General features: G+C 41.4%; 1 protein-coding gene across 1 annotated transcript in view; it reads left to right on the forward strand.

Annotated features, from left to right (window-relative positions):
* slc35f1 (solute carrier family 35 member F1) overlaps window positions 1–22,562 on the forward strand; it is a 289,021-nt gene that overhangs the window by 165,523 nt on the left and 100,936 nt on the right. Inside the window, exon 3 of the mRNA XM_072555876.1 lies at window positions 13,837–13,964. Coding sequence (XP_072411977.1) covers window positions 13,837–13,964 — 128 coding nt within the window. The remainder of the gene's footprint in view (window positions 1–13,836; window positions 13,965–22,562) is intronic.

Consider the following 22,562-nt stretch of genomic DNA (forward strand, 5'->3'; position numbering starts at 1 on the left):
AGTGGCTAGTTCTCCCTAGTATTCCACGTGATCTAACCTTGTTAACCAATCTCCCATGGGGAATCTTGTCGAACGCCTTACTGAATCACATCCACCGTGCTCTCCCTGCATCAATTCTCTTCATTACTCTTCCAAAAACTCAATCAAGTTAGTGGGACATGTTTTCCCACGCACTAATCCATGTTAATTATCCAGAGTCCGTCCTTGCCTTTCCAAATACAAGTACATCCTGTCCTTCAGGATTTCCTCCAACATTTTGTCCACTATTGATATCAGGCTTCCTGGTTTATAGTTCCCTGACATTTCCTTACCATCTTTCTCAAATAATTTTTGCCATGTTAACCAAGCTCCACCTTCCACCACCTCACCTGTGGCTACCTCAGCAAATATTTCAGCAAGAGGCTAGCAATCTCTTCCCTAGTTTCCCACAGAGTTCTATGGTACATCTGATCAGGTCATGGAGATTTGTCCACCTTTATGCATTGTAAGATATCCAGAGCCGCCTCCTCTGTAATATGGACATTTTTCAAGATGTCTCCATCTACTTCCCCACATTCTATATCTTCCATGTCTTTCTCTACAGCAAGCACTGCACAGTGGCACAGTGGTTAGCACTGCTGCCTCACAGTACCAGAGACCCAGGTTCAATTCCCACCTCAGGCAAGTGTCTGTGTAGAGTTTGTGCATTCTCCCTATGTCTGTGTGGGTTTCTGCCAGGTGCTCTGGTTTCCTCCCACACTCCAAAAATGTGCAGGTTAGGTGAATTAGTCATGCTAGATTGCATGTAGGGAAATGGGTCTGGGTGGGTTGCTCTTTGGAGGGCCGGTGTGGACTTGTTGGGCCGAAGGGCCTGTTTCCACACTCTAAGTAATCTTAAAAAATAGTCATTTAGTGTTTCCATGCATAGGCTGCCTTGCTGATTTTTGAGGGTCCGTATCTCATGCCCCCTTTTTCCCTCCTGATTTCCCTCTTAACTATATGCCTACTGCCTTTATATTCTGCTAAGGATTCACTTGATCTCTCCTGTTTACTCCTGTCTTATGCTTCCTTCTTTTTCTGAACCAAAACCTCAATTTCTCTGTCATCCAGCATTCCCTATATCTATCAGCCTTGCCTTTCACCATGACAGGAATATATTGTCTCTACACTCTTGTTATCTCATTTCTGAAGGCTTCCCATTTTCCAGCCATCCCTTTACCTGCCAACGTCTGCCTTCAATCAACTTTTGAAAGTTCTTCCCTAATACATTCCAATTTAGAACTTCAACTTTTAGATCTGGCCTATCTTATTCCTAATTTAAAACTAATAGAATTATGGTCGCTGGCCCCAAAGTGCTCCCCCACTAACATCTGAGTCACCTGCCCTGCTTTATTTTCCAAGAGTAGGTCGAGTTTTGCACCTTCTCAAGTAGGTACATCCACATACTGAATCAGAAAATTTTCTTGTACACACTTAATGGTCCTCTCCATCTAAATCCTTAACACTATGGCAGTCCCAGTCTATGTTTGGAAAGTTAAAATCCCCTACCATAACTATTCTATTATTTTTACAGATAACTGAAATTCCTTACTAATTTGTTTCTTAATTTCCTGCTGACTACTGGGGGTCTATAATACAATCCCAAAAAGGTCATCATCCCTTTCGTATTTCTCAGTTCCACCCAAATAACTTCCCTGGATGTATTTCCAGGAAGAGCCTCCCTCAGTACAGCTGTAATGCTAACCCTTATCAAAAACGCCACTCCCCTTCTTCTGTTGCCCCTTTTCTACCCTTCCTGTAGCATTTTTATCCAGGAACATTAAGCTGCCAGTCCTGTCCATCCCTGAGCCACGTTTCTGTAATTATTATTATATCGCAGTCCCATGTTCCTAACCATGCCCTGGGTTATTTGCCTTCCCTGTTAGCCTCTTGCATTGAAATAAATGCAGTTTATTTCATCTGTCCTACCTCGCAAATCTCCCTGCTAGTATATTAGTCCCCTTCCAATTCAGGTGCAATCCGTCCTCCTTGTATAGGCCATTTCTACCCCAGAAGAGATTCCAGTGATACAAAAATATGAACCTTTCTCCCCTGCACCAGCTCCTCCACCACTCATCTGTTCTATCCTCCCTAACTTGTGGCACCAGAAGTAATCCAGATATTACTATCCTTGAAGATCTCTTTTAAAATCCTGCCTAACTTTCTGTATTCTCCCTTCAGAATCTCATCTTTTCCCTTCCTATGTCATTGGTTCCAAACTGGACAATGACCTCCTGTTGGTCCCTCCCCCCCTTGAGAACATTCTGCACCTTATCTGAGATATCCTTGATCCTGGCACCAGGGAGGCAACACACCATTCTGATTTCTCACAGCCAGTCACAGAAATGTCTATGTGCCTCTGACTAGAGAGTCCCCAATCACAATCGATTGCTTGGAACCTGATGTACCCCTCATTATATTCGAGCCATTCTCAGTACCAGAAACTTGGCTCATCATGCTACATTACCCTGAGAATCCATCACCCCCTACATTTTCCAAAACAGCATACTTGTTTGAGATGGGAATAGCTACAGGAGACTCCTTCACTGCCTGCCTCCCTGTGCTACCTTTCCTGGGGATAACACATCTACCTGACTGTATCTGCGGTTTTTCTCCCTTCCTATAAATGCCATGCATCACACCACTTAGCTCCTGTAAATTCCTCATTGTCTTTAACTGCCACTCTAACAGATCCATGCAATCAGATAGGATTCGGAACCAAAGATATTTCCTGCAGACGTAACCATCAGTAATATGGAAACTCTCCCTAAATTCCCACATCCGACAGGAAGAGCACATTACTCAAAAAAAGGCCGTCTTTGCTCAAAGTACAGACCCAGAAAATAGCACCACCTTCTTGCTCTAAAAGATGTTGCTCCAGGCTAATTTAGTACCTATGTTTGATATTTTTAAAGTTTAATCAAGAGACAGATCTCAATAAAACATATAATCAAAAGAGAACCCATTCTACTCACTATTATAGATTTACAGCAAGGTTACACTTAAAAACTACGTACCTATCTGTCCCTGTGCTGTGAGCTCTCCCACGCAGGCTCCTCCAAGGTTAGCTGTGAATTTCACTGTTTGTTCATTTTTTCTTAGATGCACTCCGATGACCAGAGATACTTTAACTCAAGTAGCAAAGGCAGTAGCTGCTATGTCAGACAGCAGCATAAGTTTCTTTCTCTGACCATGTGTTCTTTGCCTTTGTCTGTCTTCCTCCTTTATAAAGTGCCATTGTTTTGATCTCTTTTCCCTTAAAGTTCCAAAACAATACAACAGCTTATAAATCAGTAATTGCTGCTCCTGAAATTCAAGGAAATCACATCCAGCACCTAAAATGCCTCAGAAAAGGAGCAGCTCTTACAACCACAAATGTTTCCAGTGCTCCAACTTGGATTACCCAGAATTACAAACTGCTACTATTTGAATCACGAAACCACGACAGCTACTGAACTAAACTTTCAATCCCCTACTTTAAAAAGCATGTAAAGCCTGCAACTATAGTAGAGGCAGATCTCATAACTTTCAATCTTGCCCCTTTTTCTTCTTATATGCAGTTTAGTTAACAACTATCACTTTTTAATTTACTAACTTTCTGTCATAGTGGTATAATAAACCACTTACCTTGTTAAAAAACTGTGCACCCAATTATTATTTTTTAAATTGAAATGCTCAAATAGCTAATGGGAGATTATGAGCAAGCTGTTCAAATTCAGTTTATGGAGCACTTTGAGGTGCTGTGGTAATAGTGAGCAGTCGTGCTCCTGACCTTCATAAATGCAGGACTCTGTTTGCAACCAGTCTACACGCTCCCAAGAAACCAGTAATAAAACTGAAGAAAAAAATAAAAGCAGTGTTAGTTAATTAACTTGTGCCCCTGTCCCAAGCAGCGTATGGAATATGGACTTTTATCTTGAAAAATATTTCCAGCTGTGAAAAATAATGCATAAATCAATAATAGCAGGGACAGCTAATTCTTCACTATGTAAGACTGTGCATGAGGAGCACAAATGTGTAGATTTACCCCATTAGAGCTTTCAATTATCTTTGAAAGTGGCCAGTAATTGCTTACCAGTTGTAATTTGCTGAATAATTACCTTGGGAAATGATGATAGGCAGAATTGAGGAAGACTGGAAAATTAAATTCCTTCTGTTCATAGAAATTAACTTCATGACCTCAGTAAGACCAGAACTGTATCAAAAATCACAACAGGCTTTCAAAATACTGATATACTATATGCTGAGAGGTGATTTTTTTGAGACATTTTTGGTGATCCTCAGTGCGTCAAGTAGCACAGAATAAACAATAGAGGCTGAGGGCATTTATCAAAACTGATTACATAAACCAAGGTGACCTATTTAGGCTGTCCACAAAAAGATATAAAGGATTATTAATAATCTAAAAGTTATTTAATTTGAGGATATGGATTATGTTCATGCAAAGCTTAACATTGATTATTTTGTTTTATAACCAGCTATACATCAATGAAATATCTGGCAATTTTTTTGAAACTAAACTGATTCACGGGAGTCTCGCATCCAGCCCTGACTTTGTAATTAAGCCTGCTAACGACCTTGATGCTGTTGTGACTGACCTCTGCATTGCAGAGGCTGAGTGCCTGCTCTCAGATACCTCCTCCTCACTCCCCTGGACCATGACCCCACCATGGAACATCAGGCCATTGTGTCCACAACAGTCACTAACCTCATTTCATCCAGTGATCTCTCCCCCCCATTCCCCCAGCACTGTCTCTTTATGGAGTATGTGGAAAATTCCTTGTTGCCGTCCTCTTCCGGTCCCCTCCCTCAGAGCCACGATTCAAGCCTGCCTCTCCTTAAATCTCGAACAATCTAGGTGGGTATCCATGGGAAATGCAGGGTTAGAGGGATAGGGTCTGGGTGTTCGGAGGGTCGGTATAACTCAATGGACCGAATGGCCTGCTTCCACAGTGTAGCGTTTCTAGGATTCTATTCTATGATTCACCACAACCCTTTCTCTGGTATATCGATTGATATCATTGGTGCTGCTTCTCTTGCTCTCAACCACAATTGGAAAGTTTATCATTTCGCTTCAATTCCCATCCTGCTGTCACCTGCACCTGGTCCACCTCTGACTCTTCCTTTCCCTTCTTCAACATCTCAATGTCCATTTCTAGGGATAGACTGGCCGCAAATATCCATTACAAACCCACTGACCCCCATAGTTATCTTGACTACACATCCTGCTTCCTATAAAGGCTCTCTATTCCATTCTCCTGGTTCCTCCATCTCCATCACATCTGTTCTGACGACGCTAACTTCAATAAGGCAGCCTCTGATGTGTCCACATTCTTCCTCAACCAAGGATTCCCCCAAACGTAATTGAAAGAACACTCAAACGTAATTGAAAGATCTGACCAGTCTCCTGCACTTCAGCCCTCACCTGCTTCTTCCCTCCCACAGCAGTGATAGGGTTTTCCTTGTCACCTACCATCCCACCAGCATCCACATCCAGGGGATCAGTAGCTCCCATTTCTGCCATCTCTGGCGGGTTGCCACCACCATACACATATTCCCCTCCCCTCCCCTCCCTTGTCAGCCTTCCGCAGGGACCATTCCCTCTGGGACATCCTGGTCCACTCCTCTTTCTCCCAACACCGCATCCTCTCCAAAGCCCCATGGCACCTTCCCCTGAAGCCACAGAAGGTGTGACATATCCCCGTTTACTTCCTCCCTCCTCAGTATCCAAGGGCCCAATCACACCTTCCAGGAGAAGCAGAACCTTACCTGCACTTCACACAATCTAGTTTACTCTATTCGCTATTCATTATGTGGTCTCCGCTGCGTTTGGGGAAACAAAGCACAGACTGGCTGACCACCTCACAAAACACCCACACTAGGTCCGTAAAAATGACCATGGGCTTCCAGTTGCCTGCCACTTCAACAAACTGCCCTGTTCCCTGGAAAACATCTCAGTCTCAGTGCTCCAGCACAGCTCAGCATAAGCTGGAAGAGCAGCACCTCATTTTCTGCTTGAGAACTCTATAGCCTTCTGGACTCAATATTGAATTCAATAATTTTAGGCTTAAGGCACCTTCGCCCATGTCCTTACCATAATCCCCACACACCAAGTCTTGTTGTCACATGGCCTGCTGTTACGATGGTCTGCACACCCATTGTTAGCCATGAAGGGTGCCCATTAGCAGCTATCCATTCTTCCAGGCTGACCATCTTCCACTCCTTTGTTTGTCCAATTGTTTTTCTCTCTTTGGATTCTATCTCCACCTCTCATTTACTCTCTCCCCCCAGCCCTAGTCCGATCATAAGTATATTAAAAAAAAAACTTTCTTCTAGCTAACTCCAGTTCTGGAGAAGATCACTGGACCCAAAATGTTAACTCTGATTTCTTTGCACAGAAGCTGCCAGACCTGCTGAGCTTTTCTAGCAATTTCTGTTTTTGTTTCTGATTTCCGGCATCCGCAGTTCTTTCAGTTTTGCCTCACAGGAGTAACTTGTTAATTTATGAGCTGTCAGGAGTTTAAAATATATTTTGTTTTGTAGTGGCACTTGTGATGACATAACAGGTCTGTATGTTGGAAAGAGGAGATACGCCTTAAGAATGTGAGTTTTTATTTATAACTAAAAATTCAAAGATCACAGAAAAATATATAGTGGAAAAGGGTGAAGGAAAGGCACACTTTATTGAGAAAACTAGAACCTGAGATAGGAACCATGAATTGAATTGTGTAATGAATCACTCCATTCAAGGCATGGACAAAAACAAGAGATATTAAAAGGCAAAGAGTGTGCAAGTGATTAAAGAAGCAGGAAACCTAGACAAATGCAAGAAAATGGGTGATGGAATACTGGGAAAATATGGATTTGAGTGTGAAAACGCATTTAGAAATGTGGTAACAAAAATAAATTCTGACGATGGTGGGGAGGGTTGACGATAGGGTGGAAGGCAGAGGTGACTAAATGACACAAATAATACTCTAAGACAAAAGAAGACGATAAAGAAGAGCAGTACCAAAGATCAGAGTCCAAAAGTGTGGTGCATCCGAGGAGCTGCCTGACCTGCTGTGCTTTTCCAATGCCACACTTCTCAACGAGTACAAAAAATGGGTCAAGACAAGTTGTAATTCATTAAAGTCAGCATAGAAGAGGAGGAAGAAAGCATGAGACAGTTATGACTTGATTAATTGATGGAAGATAGTAGGGTAGGTACCAAGGTTGCAGACTATATTTGCTGCCTGTGTACCAATGGTGGGTCCTCATCCTTAGTACCAGCCGATATCACCTCCATTCTCATTGTGGCTCTTATACAGCCATCCTCCAGTGCCAAAACCAATTGGTGGATTTCTGTTTACTTATTACCTTTCGTGAAAAGGTGCTGAATTTGTTTTAAGATCAAAAGCACAATTATTTGTTCTGCATTTATGTTGTGCAATATGGTTGAGTTAACATTCATACATCTTCTAACTTGCAACTGAGAGTGCTATCACCGAGTAATTGATGAGATCTATCCCATGTAATGGATAGAGCTTGCTATTTCTAACAATATTTCTCTTTTACCGTGAGGTGACACCTCAGATGTCAGGCTGCAAATTTGCACCTGTCAATCCCACACTTGTCCAGTGTTAACAAATCTTCACTAACTGCCAAAAATGTACATCCTGCTTCACTTCTTTCTCGTCAGTTTTAAAATATCTTTGTATTTTCAGAGCCAATGAGTCATTCAGTAAACATAAGTTAGACACATGACAAATTATGAAAGGTGTTTTTGAGAACTTGCCAAAGGTGCTTCTGGGAATTGAATGTGTAACAAACTCACCCCTGAATAGGTTAAGGGAATTGAAAGAAACTTAAATGGTTGGCCCCACATTGATCACTTCCCATTGCGTAATTGAATATAACATTTATTGGTTAGAAAAGTTCTTTGTACAATCTGCAGAAGAGAGTAGTTCTGGAGCAGTTGATTAATATCTTCTGATGGCTGCAGGTGAGCTCTTGAAATGCTCTGAAGCATTTGCAAGCATCTCTGAAGAGTTAGTGATTGTTAAATGTAATTTTGCTTGCCATCGTGAGTCACTTATAGAATCACTTGACAAGAAACTTCAGAAATAAATGTCTAACTTCCTTGTAGCTACAGATATCTATCAAAACACAAGGACAAGAGGAAGAAAATGTGAATGCTCAACTCAGGTTATGTCTCAAGTCGCACCTTTAATGTGCATCAAAGTTCTGTGTAAACATATTTATTCATGTGGAAAATGCATATCTGACATTTTAAACAGTAAATGTCTTGTTTTTATCCTGACTCCAAGGCATACAGGATGATAAGCAAGTAAGTTGATGGAGGGTTTTTGGGAAAGAAATGTGGTCAATTTCATTCGATATTAAATAGACTTAGGCATGAGAAAAGTGTAATGTTTCATAGATTAATTGCTGACTCCTTGCAGTTTGCAAACCAATAGACATGACCAAGATGATGATACAATTATGGTCTAACTTTTAAGTAGTTTAGAATCAGAATAAGTCCTTTCATGCAAGCATCAAAAGAAGTTACTTTGTTCGCTTACAGACCTGAGTCTTACATCAATGGTAGGAAGGCAAGATTTGATCTGGGATAGTCAGCATGGTTTTGTCAGAAGAGTGTCATACCTAACAAATCTGACAGAATGTTTGGAGATATTGACTAGGTGTGTAGAAGTGGGTGATGCAGTTGATGTAGTTTATGAAGATTTCAGAAAAGGTCCCACATGAGACACCAGTAAAGCTGGATAAAAACACATGGGATCCAGGGCAACTTGATCATTTGGAGCCAAAATTGACTTAGTGGCAAGAAACAGAGGGTGGTGGTAGAAGGCTGTTTTTGTGATTGGAGGCCAGTATCCGGCAGTGTACCAAAGAGATCAATGCTGGGTGCCTTATTGTTTGTAATATATGTAAATGATATAGAAGAAAATGTGGGGATGATGATAAGTATGTTTGTGGATGACATGAAGATTGACTGGATGGCTGACAATGAAGAACAAAGTCTTAGGCTACAGACAGATATAGTCAGATTGGCAGATCAATGACCAGAGGAAGTTAACCCTGTTAGTGTGAGGTGATGCACTTTGGAAAAACTAACAAGATAAGGAAGTACTCAGTGAATGGCAGGACACTGGGAAGCTCAGAAGTACAGAGGGATCTTGGGATGCTTGTCAATGAAAGTGGCAGGACAGGTTAAAAGTGTGGTTAAGACACCATATAGAACACTTGCCTTTATGAGTTGAGGCAAAGATTATGAGAGTATGTAGGGTTAATGTGGAGCAGTACAAAATATTGGTAAGGCCACGGCTGAAGTACTGTGTGCAATTCTGTTCACCGCTCCAGAGGAAGGAGATATAATTACACTGGGGAGGGTGCAGAGATTAATCAGGATAGAGCAACTTAGCTCTGAAGAGAGGCTAGATAAACTGAGATTGTTTTCTTTAGAGCAAAGAAAAGGGACCTTTTCACTTTAAAATTATACCTTTCACATTAAAATTATGCCCCTTTGTTAGTGACCCTTTAATTAAGGGGACTAACTGCTTTCCATCCACCCTGTCCTCATAACCTTATGCACTTCAATCAGGTCCCTTTTCAATTTTCTCTGCTCTAAAGAAATCAGTCTCAGCTTCTCCAGCCTCTCTTCTTGGCTAAATTGCTCTATCCCAGGCAACATCCTGCTGAATCTCCTCAGTTCAGTAATTTTCACTTTTGACAGTGATGAAAAACTGAGTATTGTGCTCAATGTCTGAAATTGATAAAAGATTCATGCTGCATATGGGATTTCTGGAAGATCCATTTGCCCACGTTTCTGTTTATGTTCCCAAAATGCACAAAAGTCCAAAGTCTTTGTCTTCACACACCATAGTAACCAGATATATTAGAGCAACTTGGTGGCTCAGTGGTTAGCACTGCCATCGCACAGCACCAGGGACATGGATTGGATTCCAGCGTTGGGTGACTGTCTTTTCACATTCTGCCTGAGTCCATGTGGGTTTCCTCCCTTAGTCCAAAGATGTGCAGATTAGGTGAATTGGCCATGCTAAATTGTCCATAGTGGTCAGGGATGTGTAGGTTAGGTGCATTAGTCAGGGATAAATGTAGGGTAGGGGGAATGGGTCTGGGTGGGTCCCTCTTTGGAGGGTTGGTGTGGACTGTTGGGCTGAAGGGCCTGCTTCCATGCTGTAGGGATTCTATGAAGTCTGTCCACCTTTAATTTTGTTGCCAGCAAACATGAGCCAGTTATTAACTCTGCAAGACAGTCATAATTATTTATATTTCTGTAATTATAAGGATTATCACAAAAATGTAAACAAAAAGAAAATACAATTTAGAGCGAGTAGGTAGCAACCATGCTTTTTCAGGTCCAACTATAATTTTGTTTGGATTGAAATACGATCATGTACAAATGTCTATCCTAATGTGCCATAGTCATGTGACTTGTACCATGAGGCACATGCCCTGGAGGCAAACATCTTAAGCTTCACTTCAGTAAAGTCTTTGTGCTGAACTCACTGCAGTTACACTGGAAACATATTGTCAGAAGTGGTGAGTGTCCAGAGCTGAAATAAAAAGCACATCAGAGAGATGTGAACTGCCACTGAAAATGACAAAAGAAAACAACAAAAAAAGCTGCTTACGCAAAAATGGTTGCACCTTTTCCTGCACCAGCTCATGTTTACATTATTGGGGATATGAGGATATTGGGGATATGAACAATGATAGAATTAGGTAATACTAACAGATTTGTTGAGCAAACCAGAGCAAACCCACTATACTTTTAACACTGATTCCTGAAGAAGGGCTTATGCCCGAAACGTCGATTCTCCTGCTCCTTGGATGCTGCCTGACCTGCTGCGCTTTGCCAGCATCACATTTTCAGCTCTGATCTCCAGCATCTGCAGTCCTCACTTTCTCCTCGATACTTTTAACACTGTTGGGATGAGACTGTTCAAAAATATATTTCATCTTTAATATTGCTGAACAGCAGAATGAAGAAACACAATAATTTTAAAAGCTTTGAAGGCACATTTTGAGCTCAAACTGAATGCTGCATGTGAACTTTTAAGTATTCAGTAGTAGACAACAAAGAGTCGATTGCTCAATATGTAACATCATCAACTCAACTTTCAGAAACCTGTGAATTTGCACAATTAAAGTCTGAGCTAATTAGAGACAGAACTGACTGAGAGAAGTTAAACTTATATAAAAAACCCAAATAATTCCTGATCAGAAATCAGAAACAAAAATACAAACTGCTGGAGAAACTCAGCAGGTCTGGCAGGATCTGCAGAGAAAGCAGCGTTAATGTTTCAGGTTCTGTGACCCTTCTTCAGAACATGGCAAACTTACACCAGGGAGAGCAATTGACCAGTGTAGAAATGCCAAAGTTGTGAATCAATCAGCTAGTGACTCCAATGCCAGTGCTGAAAAACTACTGCAGTCTCTGTCAACGGTGAAGTCATCCTGTAGTGTGACACCAGTAAGACAGGACTGTGGAAACCTGAATGCAGCAAAGTCAAACAGTTACATTTACATCTAGCGCACTAACACAAGCAGAAAGATGTTATGCCTCGATTGAGAAAGTCATTGACATTGTATGTGTGCCAACTTAAAAGAAGCAAAGTGACAGTCGAGTCTGACCACAAGGTACCTCATAGCATTTCCCTCAAACTGCTATTCTCTGCTCTAAAGCATCTGTAATGGCTGTTACCCAGGTTACAGAGATGTCATCTGGAAGTGATGTATAAGCATTGGAAGCAGATACATTCTGCAAACATGCTGTTGAGAGTAACCCTCTTGGTGAAGACAGTGTGGAATCTTCTGGATTCAAGATGAAGCCATAGCTCTTCATGCTTTGGGAGTTGTCAACCAGCAGACACACTGAGTACAACAGACAAGTACTTTACTCCAAGGAAGCTAACTATCAAATAAGATGCATGTCTTCAATGCTGTGAGAAGTAGCGATTAAAGGATGACCAAAACCATCAGGAACATATCAGTTTGTGATAAGACCAAATTGGATATATGGAGATGACCTGACAACCTAAGATGTTGTACAAAGGAAATAATGTAATTATCCCAGAATATCAACATACCCTTCCCCAGATTCAGCATCCACCATGTCCTTCTCCTTTGTGAATATTGATGCAAAGTATTTGTTAAGGATCTTACCCACTTTCTCCGGATCTATTAATAAATTCCCTCCTTTGTCCCTTTCCCTAGCTACCTTCTTGGTTCCTATATATGTATAAAATGCTAAGGATTTTCCTTAATCCTGTTTGCCAAAGACATTTTGTGGCTCCTTTGTGCCTTACTAATTCCTTGTCAGGGTTCTTGCCTGCCATTTTTGTATTAGATTAGATTAGATTACTTACAGTGTGGAAACAGGCCCTTCGGCCCAACAAGTCCACACCGCCCCGCCGAAGCGCAACCCACCCATACCCCTACATCTACCCCTTACCAAACGCTACGGACAATTTAGCATGGCCAATTCACCTGCCCTGCACATCTTTGGACTGTGGGAGGAAACCGGAGCACCCGGAGGAAACCCACGCAGACACGGGGAGAATGTGCAAACTCCACACAGTCAGTCGCCTGAGGCGGGAATTGAACCCGGGTCTCTGGCGCTGTGAGGCAGCAGTGCTAACCACTGTGCCACCGTGCCGCCCACAAAGGCTCTGTCTGTCTTCCATTTCCCAAACCTAACATATGCCTCCTTTTTCTTTTTGACTAAGTTCTCAATTTCTCTCGTCATTCCAAGGTTCCCAACTCTTCCCATCCTTTTCCTTATTTTCACATGCTGGTCCTGAACTCTAATCAACTGGCCTTTAAAATATTCCCAAATGCCAGATGTGGATTTACCCTCAACTAACCACCCTCAGTCTACATTCCCCAGTTCCTTCCTAATATTGTGATAGTTAGTCTTTCACCAACTTAGTTCTTTCACCCAAGGATTGCTCTTATTCTTATCCATAAGTAATTTAAAACTTACAAAATTATGATCACTGTTCCCAAAATGCTCTCACTCTGAAACAGTGATCACCTACCGTCTCATTTCCCAATAACAGATCTAGTATAGCTCCTTCCCTAGTTGGACTTAAAAATCCCTTCTAGACACATGTAGCAAATTGTCCCCCATCCAAGCCTCTGACACTAAGCAAGTCCAAGTTCTTCAAGTTCTAAGTTGATGTGTCTTCCTTCATGAACTGAATTGTGCATCTTTAAGTTAAAAATTACATTTTGAGTTGCAAATATGTTTTATAACAATAAATAACCAATTATCTTTTAGTGTCTGTAATGACTATGTTTTTCTCTTTCTCCTTTGCCTGATCAAAATGACTTAATCTACACCCATAAAATTAAGAGTTTTGAGTTTCATAATAGCAGAGACAAGTGTCCCAAATCAGTGACACTTGAGTGCCTAAAATATTGAAATACTTTAATATTTTCATTTTGCGTCAATAAACACATTTAATCAGATTAAGATGTGATAAATGTGAAATAACAGAAAAATTGGCCACTTGGATGTATGAGTAATGTGAGGGTTAGGTTTTTCAAGCTTACCCCATAGCGATGTGCTTGGTACCTGGGCTGTTGTGAGCAAAGATGAAATCACAGACACTTTGGTTGTATTCCCCCCCCCATCTCATGGCTGTTACCACTTTCTTGAAAAGAGGAATGTATGCCCTCGTTTAACAAAATCACTGGGTTGTTTGTAATTGAGTAATTTTAACCACAGCAGTTTTTTACATAATGATTGGCTGCACTTGTAACCTGGTGGTCTTTTCTTTTGCACAGGGGAAGAGAATCTGTTGGCAATATTAAAACGAAGATGGTGGAAGTATATGATCTTGGGATTAATAGATATAGAAGCCAACTACCTTGTAATAAAGGCTTACCAGTATACAACCCTGACTAGTGTGCAGGTAGGTGTGCAAAGGTTTGCTATTAACTATACCGAAGCTGAAATGGAGACACTGTAAATTTTTGTGTGATAAATTAATGCCTATGTTCTTGTCCTGTTTGTTTTCATTGCATGTTAATGTCAATGTTTGCTGCCTAGATAGTGACCTGGTGTGCCAGATTTCTCACACTTTGTAGAACCTGATGGATCTTCATTTAGTTGAATGAAAATGCAGTGAAGATGCAACCCGCCCTATTGTTAACAATTCTAAAATGCAAGGATAATAAATAAACCATTGTTGTGAATGAGTACCTGATTGCACGGCTTGCAACTCATTTGTTGTTAAAATCTCTATGAACTAGTTTAAGGGATAAAACAGAAAGGGTATATTTGGAAATAGTTGGGAACTTCATATCCAAAAGTCATTCAGTTGTACCTTTCATGATTTTCTAGCCAAGTGCCAGCACATCATTAGTTGCAAGTTTCATATTTCTAATTATTGTTAAAGTTTTCTAATAGAGTTAGAGAGTCAATCAGCATGGAAGCAGACCCTTTGGTCCAACTAGTGCATGCTGACCATGTTCCCAAACTAAACCATTCCCGCCTGCCTGTACTTGACCATATCCCTCCAAACCTTTCCTATTCATGAACTTATCCAATGTCTTTTAAATGTTGTAACTGTACCTGCATCCACCCCTTTCTCTGGCAGTTCATTCCAAGCACAAACCCCTCTCTAGATAACGTTTTCAAGAAAAACGGGTACCTAATAAACACGATCCGCTGATTCCTCAGAAACAAACCCAAACCAGCAGACACAATGCAACCAAAACCTAAAGCCACATTATCTTATATCAAAGACATTTCTGAAATGACTTCCAGACTACCTTGGTATCATGGTCACCCACAAACCTACCAACACACTTCAACAGTGACTAATGAACCTAAAGGATCCATTAGATGCTACCAGCAAAATTGACGTCATTTACAAAATACCATGCAACAACTGTAAAAAAACACTACTTAGGACAAACAAGGAGGAAACTTGGATACATGAACACCAACTAACCACCAAAAGATACGACCCACTATCACTAGTTTCCATACATACAAAGAAGGACACCACTTTGACACCCACATTCTAGGACAGGCAAAACAAAGTCATATAAGTGAATTCTTAGAGGCATGGCATTATAACCAGAACACCATCAATAAACACATTAATTTAGACCCCATCAACTTCCCTTGTAAAAAAGAACTGAAAATGAAATCACTCACCTTAAAAAACCAAGACCTTTAAATAGAGAGACAGGACATACCACCAGCGCTTCACCAGGGATTCTCACTGATGCTATTACCGAGTATGGTGACGAAACATCTGAAAACAAACCTTCCAGTTTATACTTATCATCAACCTGAGCTACAAACCTTCTCAAAAATTGCTACCGTTCTCTGTGTTAAAAAGGTTGCCTCTGATGTCCTTTTTAAATCTTTCTCCTCTCACCTTAAATAATGCCCCTTAGTTTTGAACTCCACCACTTCAAGGGAAAGACTTTTGTCATTCACCTTATCTATCTCCCTCATGATTTTATAAATCTCATTTAAGGTCACCCCTCATTCTCGTACACTTCAGTGAAGAAAATCCCAGTCTTTCCAGTCTATTTTTGTGTCTCAAACTCTCCATTCCTGGCAAATACTGGTATTTTTTCTGAACCCCCTCCAGTTTAGTAACGTCCTTCCTATAGCACGGTGACCAGAACTGCACGCAGTACTCCGTAGGAATTGTTCAATGTTATTTCTGCTTGATCTTTTCTCAAGTTATACATGTGTTTTCATTCTGATTGGTGCAGTTCTTACTCCCCTCAGCACCATTGAAGGCACCGAATGGGTGTCTAAATAGAAACCCCTCTGGGTGACAATCTTAGAAGAAAAGGAAAATGAGTACAGGGGGTCCTGAAGTCCAAGACGCACAAAATGTGTTCTGTAGCTGTTTGTCAGTACTTGCTCAGCCTTGTCTGCAGGGCTGAGCAGACTTCACTTTTAAAACTGATTAATGCATGTTCCCAAAGGAAACTGGAACTGTAGACATGAAGGCAATGCTGTGCTTGAGCGGTAACACAGTTGGTTTGTGCTTCAGAAACAGCCTAGTCATAATGTGACCTGAATTATATAGTACTCAGCAAAGTCTGATTAACCACTCTTGCAAAACTGGCCTCAATCATGTTTATAGGCAGAATGTAAAGAATTTTTAAAATGTAATAATTAATGGGATGCTGACCAATATTTGTTAATCATTCCTAATTGTCATTGATATGAATATCCAGTTCGGCTATTTCAGAGCTACCTACATTGCTTTGAGTTTGGAGTGACACTTAATCCACATTAGGTAAGAACAGCAGATTTTCATTTCAAAAGAATGTCAGTGACCAGTTGGATTTTTATAGCAATCCGTGATTAGACTTTTAATTGCAGATTTATCAATTGAATTTAACTTCCACCAACTGCTGCTTTCGGGATAGGATTTGAATTCATGTCACCAGAGCATTAGTTCGGACCGCTGGATTGTTTTTTCTGGTAGCATAATCACTATGCCATTACCTCCCATCAAACTTTGTGGGATCCATGTCAGTGAAGAGTCAGATGTAGATCTGTGTCCTCTCCTAAGGTACTTACATTTACTCAACACCAAACAATGGTGCATGTGATGTGCCCAGAAGAGGTTTGCGGGTTTCAAATTCAAACAAAATAGTCCTAGTAGTTGAAATTATTGTTTCCTACAGTTGTGCTTTTGCCTGCGCCATTCAAAGGCCAACATATTTCAGTTTTGCCATTTATTTGGATTGGCATATAATAAGCCAGAATTCTACAAGTTTGCAGGGTTGATTGGCAGACTGGCCTATAAAATTCCCTTTGTCTTACCCACTGCCTATCTGCCTCTCCCTTTGAACTGACAAAAAGTCTATGGGTAGGAGGTTGAAGATGTAAGCCAGCTCATTTGCTCTTAAGGCCCTTAAGTGGGCAATTATTGGCCACTGAAGAGCTTTCCTTCAACCTTATCATTTTGAGGTCAACAGGAGGAGGTCAAGAACATTAGCTTGCTCGGGCTGTGGGCAGGAAGTTAGGAGTAGGCATTGTCCCTCATTATTCCCCTTTCCCAATTGGTCTCCTCCACAAGCCTTTGGCATTCCTTCCCTTCCAGCCTTATTGACATGACACTCACATCCCTCACTCCTCCCCAAATCCTGGGCTTCCCCATCTGTCTCTTCTATGATGCTCCCAGAATTATGCTTGTGTAGCACTCCCACCATTTAGAACCTGAGCAATGCCTGTAGATTGATCAGTACATACTTCTCCCAGTGGTATTGCTGCAAGTTATAGGTTGATTGGCATCTCTATGAGATGATACCTCCTGATTGAGGAGTTGGTCATTTAATGCTCAGTGGAGGTCTCACTGCTGACAAATTCAGATTCAGAACCTCCATTTGATCCGGACATCATGACTTGAAAGTCTGTCAGACAATCTAGTCCAGTCCTTTTGATTTGACCGCACCAATTCTCCCAAGGTTAAAAGAACAAGGAAGGAACACAGGAAGTAGAGCTGTACTTCCTGGAATTTAGATGATTAAGAGGGTTATCTGAACAAATGTTTCAGATATTAAAGTATTTAGGGGGAAAATATTTCTGATGGGGGAGGTGTCTCGGGGGCGTAATCTATAAAATTAGAACCAAACTTTTCAAAACTGAGTTGTAATTCACTTCTTCATGCAAAGGCATGGTAGACATTTGGAACTTTTTCGAAAAAACATTAACGTTAAAACTATGATTGATGGATTTTCATTAATCAAAGGGATTAAGTGATAAGGGACAAAAGTGCAATGTGGACTATGTCACTGATAAGGCATGATTTTATTGAATATCTGAACAGGATCCAGAGCTAAGTGGTCAATTCCTGTGGCCCACATGTTATAAACTTTAGAGTGAACTTCAGCTATTGCTATCAAAACTGTGATTCAGCCATAATACTTAAGCAAGAGAATGTAAGAGAAATGTTGGGAATTAATATAATGAACAGCTGTCTCATTCTAGTATTATATATTAGCAATATGAGTCACAGCAAAAAAAGATTATGCCTATCACGCAGATGAAATTGAGTAAGGTGCTCTGTGAATTTCAGTGCTGGTGTGATTCTAGGTTTATAGACCCTATGTCTCAAAAACTGGCACTTTGTGTCAGCAGCATATTCCTTTGGCTATTCGCAATAAGTAGAGTACTGATAGTAATCAACCAGCCCATGCTTGCAAAACTCACAATATAGTGTCCAGAGTTAAATGTGGATCCACAATAGGACATTTGCTAAATAATCCAGAATATGTCAAGAATAATATTGACAACCAGCTTAAGATTGTCAATTGGCTCGCAACATGAAACGGTTGTGTTTATTAGAACCTACACATTTTAATATATAGGACCCTCACCTCTGCAGATAGAGAGAACACGTATACGTACTGTATTGATTTCAAATCAACAAAATAGGTGACAACCATTCACTGGTTCCTTTCCCAGGACAATGCCTTGACCAATCAGAGTCCATTTTCAACTCATCAGCACTGTCCTCACATACTGTCTAACTGTTGCTTTCCTTTTACTTTGGTGTCCTTGTGACTTGTCCTGAGGAGTGCAAGATGAAATGCTTCAACATAATGTGTCTTTTTTCCGGAAATACACAAGTCAACAGATTCAGAAGTTTGATATCCACAGGTGTTGAGACCAGTTATGATCATGAGAATCTAATCCATCATGTGAGTCAAATGTTGAAAAATTAGTTGGCCTGTTGAGGTAAATTTAATATTCACATGTTTTCAAAAGCTAATTGTAAGAAATGTAGCTAATTTGTAAGTGTGAACAAATGAATGACAGGAGAGAAAAGATAAAGTTTGAAAAGATGGAAATTAAATGCAAGTGGCTTAAAACAGGATCTAACAAGTGGGCCTAGCCCTCAGAGTTTTACTAATCCAATGTGTTGTTGGAAAAGACTGGTATTCTTCATGTAATTCCTTGTGTTCGATGAAGCTTACAGTGTTGGCTTGACATCACCTACATCCTCTATATATGTCACTGATTACAGTTTGAAATCGTTGAAGAAGTCATGTTTGTAGCAAGACCTGGTTAACAGCCAAGCCTGGGTTGATAAATGGTAAGGAAAATTTGTGCCATTAAAGTGCCAGGCAGTCACCATTGCTGACAAGAGACCACCTCCCAACATTCCTGACCCAGCAATGATGATGAAACAGTGAGACAGTTTAAGGTAGTGCGAGGAGCTGATCAATCAGCTGACCTAGATAGCATCAAACCCCCTGAGCATTGGAACTTCACTCATCCACACACGTGGGAGCATTTCATCAGTTTACTTACAATGCCTTGTAAATGATAGAGGGGAGACGTTTATGATAAAGTATCCAGCTTCTGACTTGCTCTTCTAGCCATAGTATTTATATGGCTGTCTAAGTTTCTGCTTAACGGTAACCAAAGTATATCAGTGATGGTGTAAGCTTTAAATGATTATATAGCTATGGATTGTATCACTTCCTTAAATGGACATTTGACTGAGCTTTCCTGCAAAATAAGTTTGGAGGTGAGGATGCCCACTTGTGATGGAGCACTGTTCTGTGCATATCACAGATACCAAACAGTCAGTTTTCCTCTCAACACCCAGGCTTCAGCTGCAAATGATAATTAATCTTCATCCCCCATACATGCCAGTAAATGAATATCTCTTATTAGAGATAATCAAAGCACCATCCCTTGATAGTCAATGGAACTGCCAATCATTGAATCCCCCACCAGTAACATCCCGAGTGCTACCATGGATCAGAAATGGACTGGATTAGCCATGTAAATAGAATGGATTAAAGGGCAGGTCCTAACCCTAACCCTAACCATCCAAAACACACAAACCAGCTTGTTTGGTTCAACATCATTTGGTGTAACTACATCACAAGGACTGCAATGGTTCAAGCAGGTGTTCAGTACTGACTTCTCAAGGACAGTTAGGTTTGGGCAATAATGCTGACTTTGCCAGCAGTACTTACATCCAAGAACAAATACAGCCATTGTAGTAGATGAGATCTTCACTGTTGTGTGAGAACATGAAAAAGCTTTATTAAATATAGCCAGTTATAAGACATTGGGAAGAGAGGACAGCTCTTTGGAAGTGTCCAAATTCAGGCTCTAATCCCAGAAGTGACACACGCCTCAGCTCTGTTCACACATGTTCAGTAGCTGAAGTTATTTTACTTTTTTAATGATTAACTTTTAGCCATGAGCATTTAACTCTTCTCTCATTTCCTCCCTTCCCATGCCCGCCATCTTTGGCTTGAGGTATTAAAGTTCAGCAGTATTTACAGCTCTCATCGATGACATATAGCATGCATAGACTGTCTTATCATACCTAGGAAGCTGAGAGCTGGAGTGGGATGTAAACTTCTGTGGAGAGAACGTTTCTGAAACTCCATCAGAAGATAGAAGGGCATCATCGCTAGTGAGCAAATAGTCTTCTCTGTGGAGACTGTAAAATGTTCTTGCACTGCACAGCAGTGTGCAGAATGGCAAATTTATTTTCCTTGCATGTACTTCTAAGCCATTTTTCAAAAGTTCATCAACATTTTGCAAGTGTATCCATCCGTAATAAAATTGTGCTTCTTCCTGATAGTCTTCTGCAAACTTAAATGTAAATGTTCATTCTTTCCCCTTGTGTCTATTTTGACACAAATTCATCACTCATTAATTGTAGCAAGAATAGTTAGTACACAGTGATCTTGGAACTCTAAATATTTCCAAGAAATCTTTTCCTTTCTTGAGTGTTCTTCTTTGCTCTACCAACTGCATGAAAACATTGGATGTCTCTGCGCTGAATGTTTGGAAGCTTCCTGTCAGCTTTCCTTTGAGACTCAAAGGCCTTCTTGTACAAAACCTTGGGTACAAAGCAGAAAAATAAATAAATTAAAGGTTAAACATTACAATTCTTCTTAGTATCAAGTAGAAAAGTAAAGAAATAAAGTTCAAAGTTCAGCATTGCAGTCCTCCTTCAGCCATGAGCCTGCAGATGGTCCACATTGGGTTTTCCCCAAGGGAACTCACATTGTCCACGAGTGCTTGATCTCTCCCCCATGCTGGGTATGCTCTCCCCGTGCTCGGTTCACTCTCTCTCCTCCAAGGTGGGTATGCTCTCCCCATGCTCGGTTCACTCTCTCCCCCATGCTGGGTATGCTCTTCCCGTGCTCGGTTCACACTCTCCCCCATGCTGGGTATGCTCTTCCCGTGCTCAGTTCACTCTCTTCCCCACGTTGGGCACATGCTCCCCCATGCTCTGTTCACTCTCCCCCCGCGTTGGGCACGTGCTCCCTCATACTGAGTTCACTATCTCTCTCACGCTGGGCATGCTCTCCCATGCTCAATTCAATCTGTCCTCTGTGCTGGGTATGCTCTCGCTGGGTATGCTCTCCCCACTGCTTAGTTCACACTCTCCCCCACACTGGGTACACGCTTCCTGTGCTCAGTTCACTCTCATCTCTGCATCGGGCACACGCTTCCCCATGTTCAGTTCACTCTGTCCCCCACACTGGGCACGTTCTCCCCTATGCTCAGTTCTCTCTTTCCTCTGTGTTGGACTCAACCTTCTCCAAGCTACTATCTTGCTGCTGACCACCAGAATCCTTCCTGGGTTTACCAGTCACCTCATTGTCAACCGCCATCCAGGCTCACCATCTGCCAACCACTCTGGACCTCAATGATGTCAGAATGCTGCCGATTGCTAGAATTCCACCCGGCTCACCAGTGCTACATCACCGAGTGCCAAAGTCCCTCTCCAGACACTGGTGGTTACCACACTCCAGACCCCAATGTAGTAGTGTGGTAGTTTGTTGGTGTTGCAGTGACCTGACCATGCAGGGAGGCAGCTAGTTCTTTTCGAACTTTGATCCGTTTGATCTTCTATTAATGCTTCACTTTAAGCTTCACTGAGATATTCTGCATCTCTGGAAGTTTTATAAACCTTAGAAGAGTATAAAGGAAGTAGGAGTATACTTAAGAGGGAAATCAGGAGGGCAAAAAGGGGACATGAGATAGCTTTGGCAAATAGAATTAAGGAGAATCCAAAGAGTTTTTACAAATATGTTAAGGACAAAAGAGTAACAAGGGAGAGAATAGGGTCCCTCAAAGCCTGCCTTGAAGAAGTTTTCCTCCTCTCTCTACAAGAATCTCAGGGAGTCCCTCTCCCGCTGCAACTCCCAGGTCATTTCCTCTGCCCTGAAGCTCTTCAACCATGTCCTGAAACAGACTCGCTACTACAGCCACATTTGCTTCCTCAGTGCCTGCCTCCGTAACCAACTCATCCCACACGGACTCCGGACCACCTTTAAACCAGCAGAGTTCGGACCCGAACAGGACAAACAGTACAGACTACAGATTCAAAAACACCAGCAATGGTTCTCCTTCAAGATCCTCTGCTCCACACTCGCAGCAATGCGCCGGCACCTAACCTCTTCACAGTCAGCCCTGCCTCAGCTGAGGGCCACATTCTCTCAGAACTGCAAAGGACCCCTTCTGTACTACGTCCTCAGGAGAA

The sequence above is a fragment of the Chiloscyllium punctatum genome, chromosome 3 (assembly GCF_047496795.1).
Source record: "Chiloscyllium punctatum isolate Juve2018m chromosome 3, sChiPun1.3, whole genome shotgun sequence".
NCBI lineage: Eukaryota > Metazoa > Chordata > Chondrichthyes > Orectolobiformes > Hemiscylliidae > Chiloscyllium > Chiloscyllium punctatum.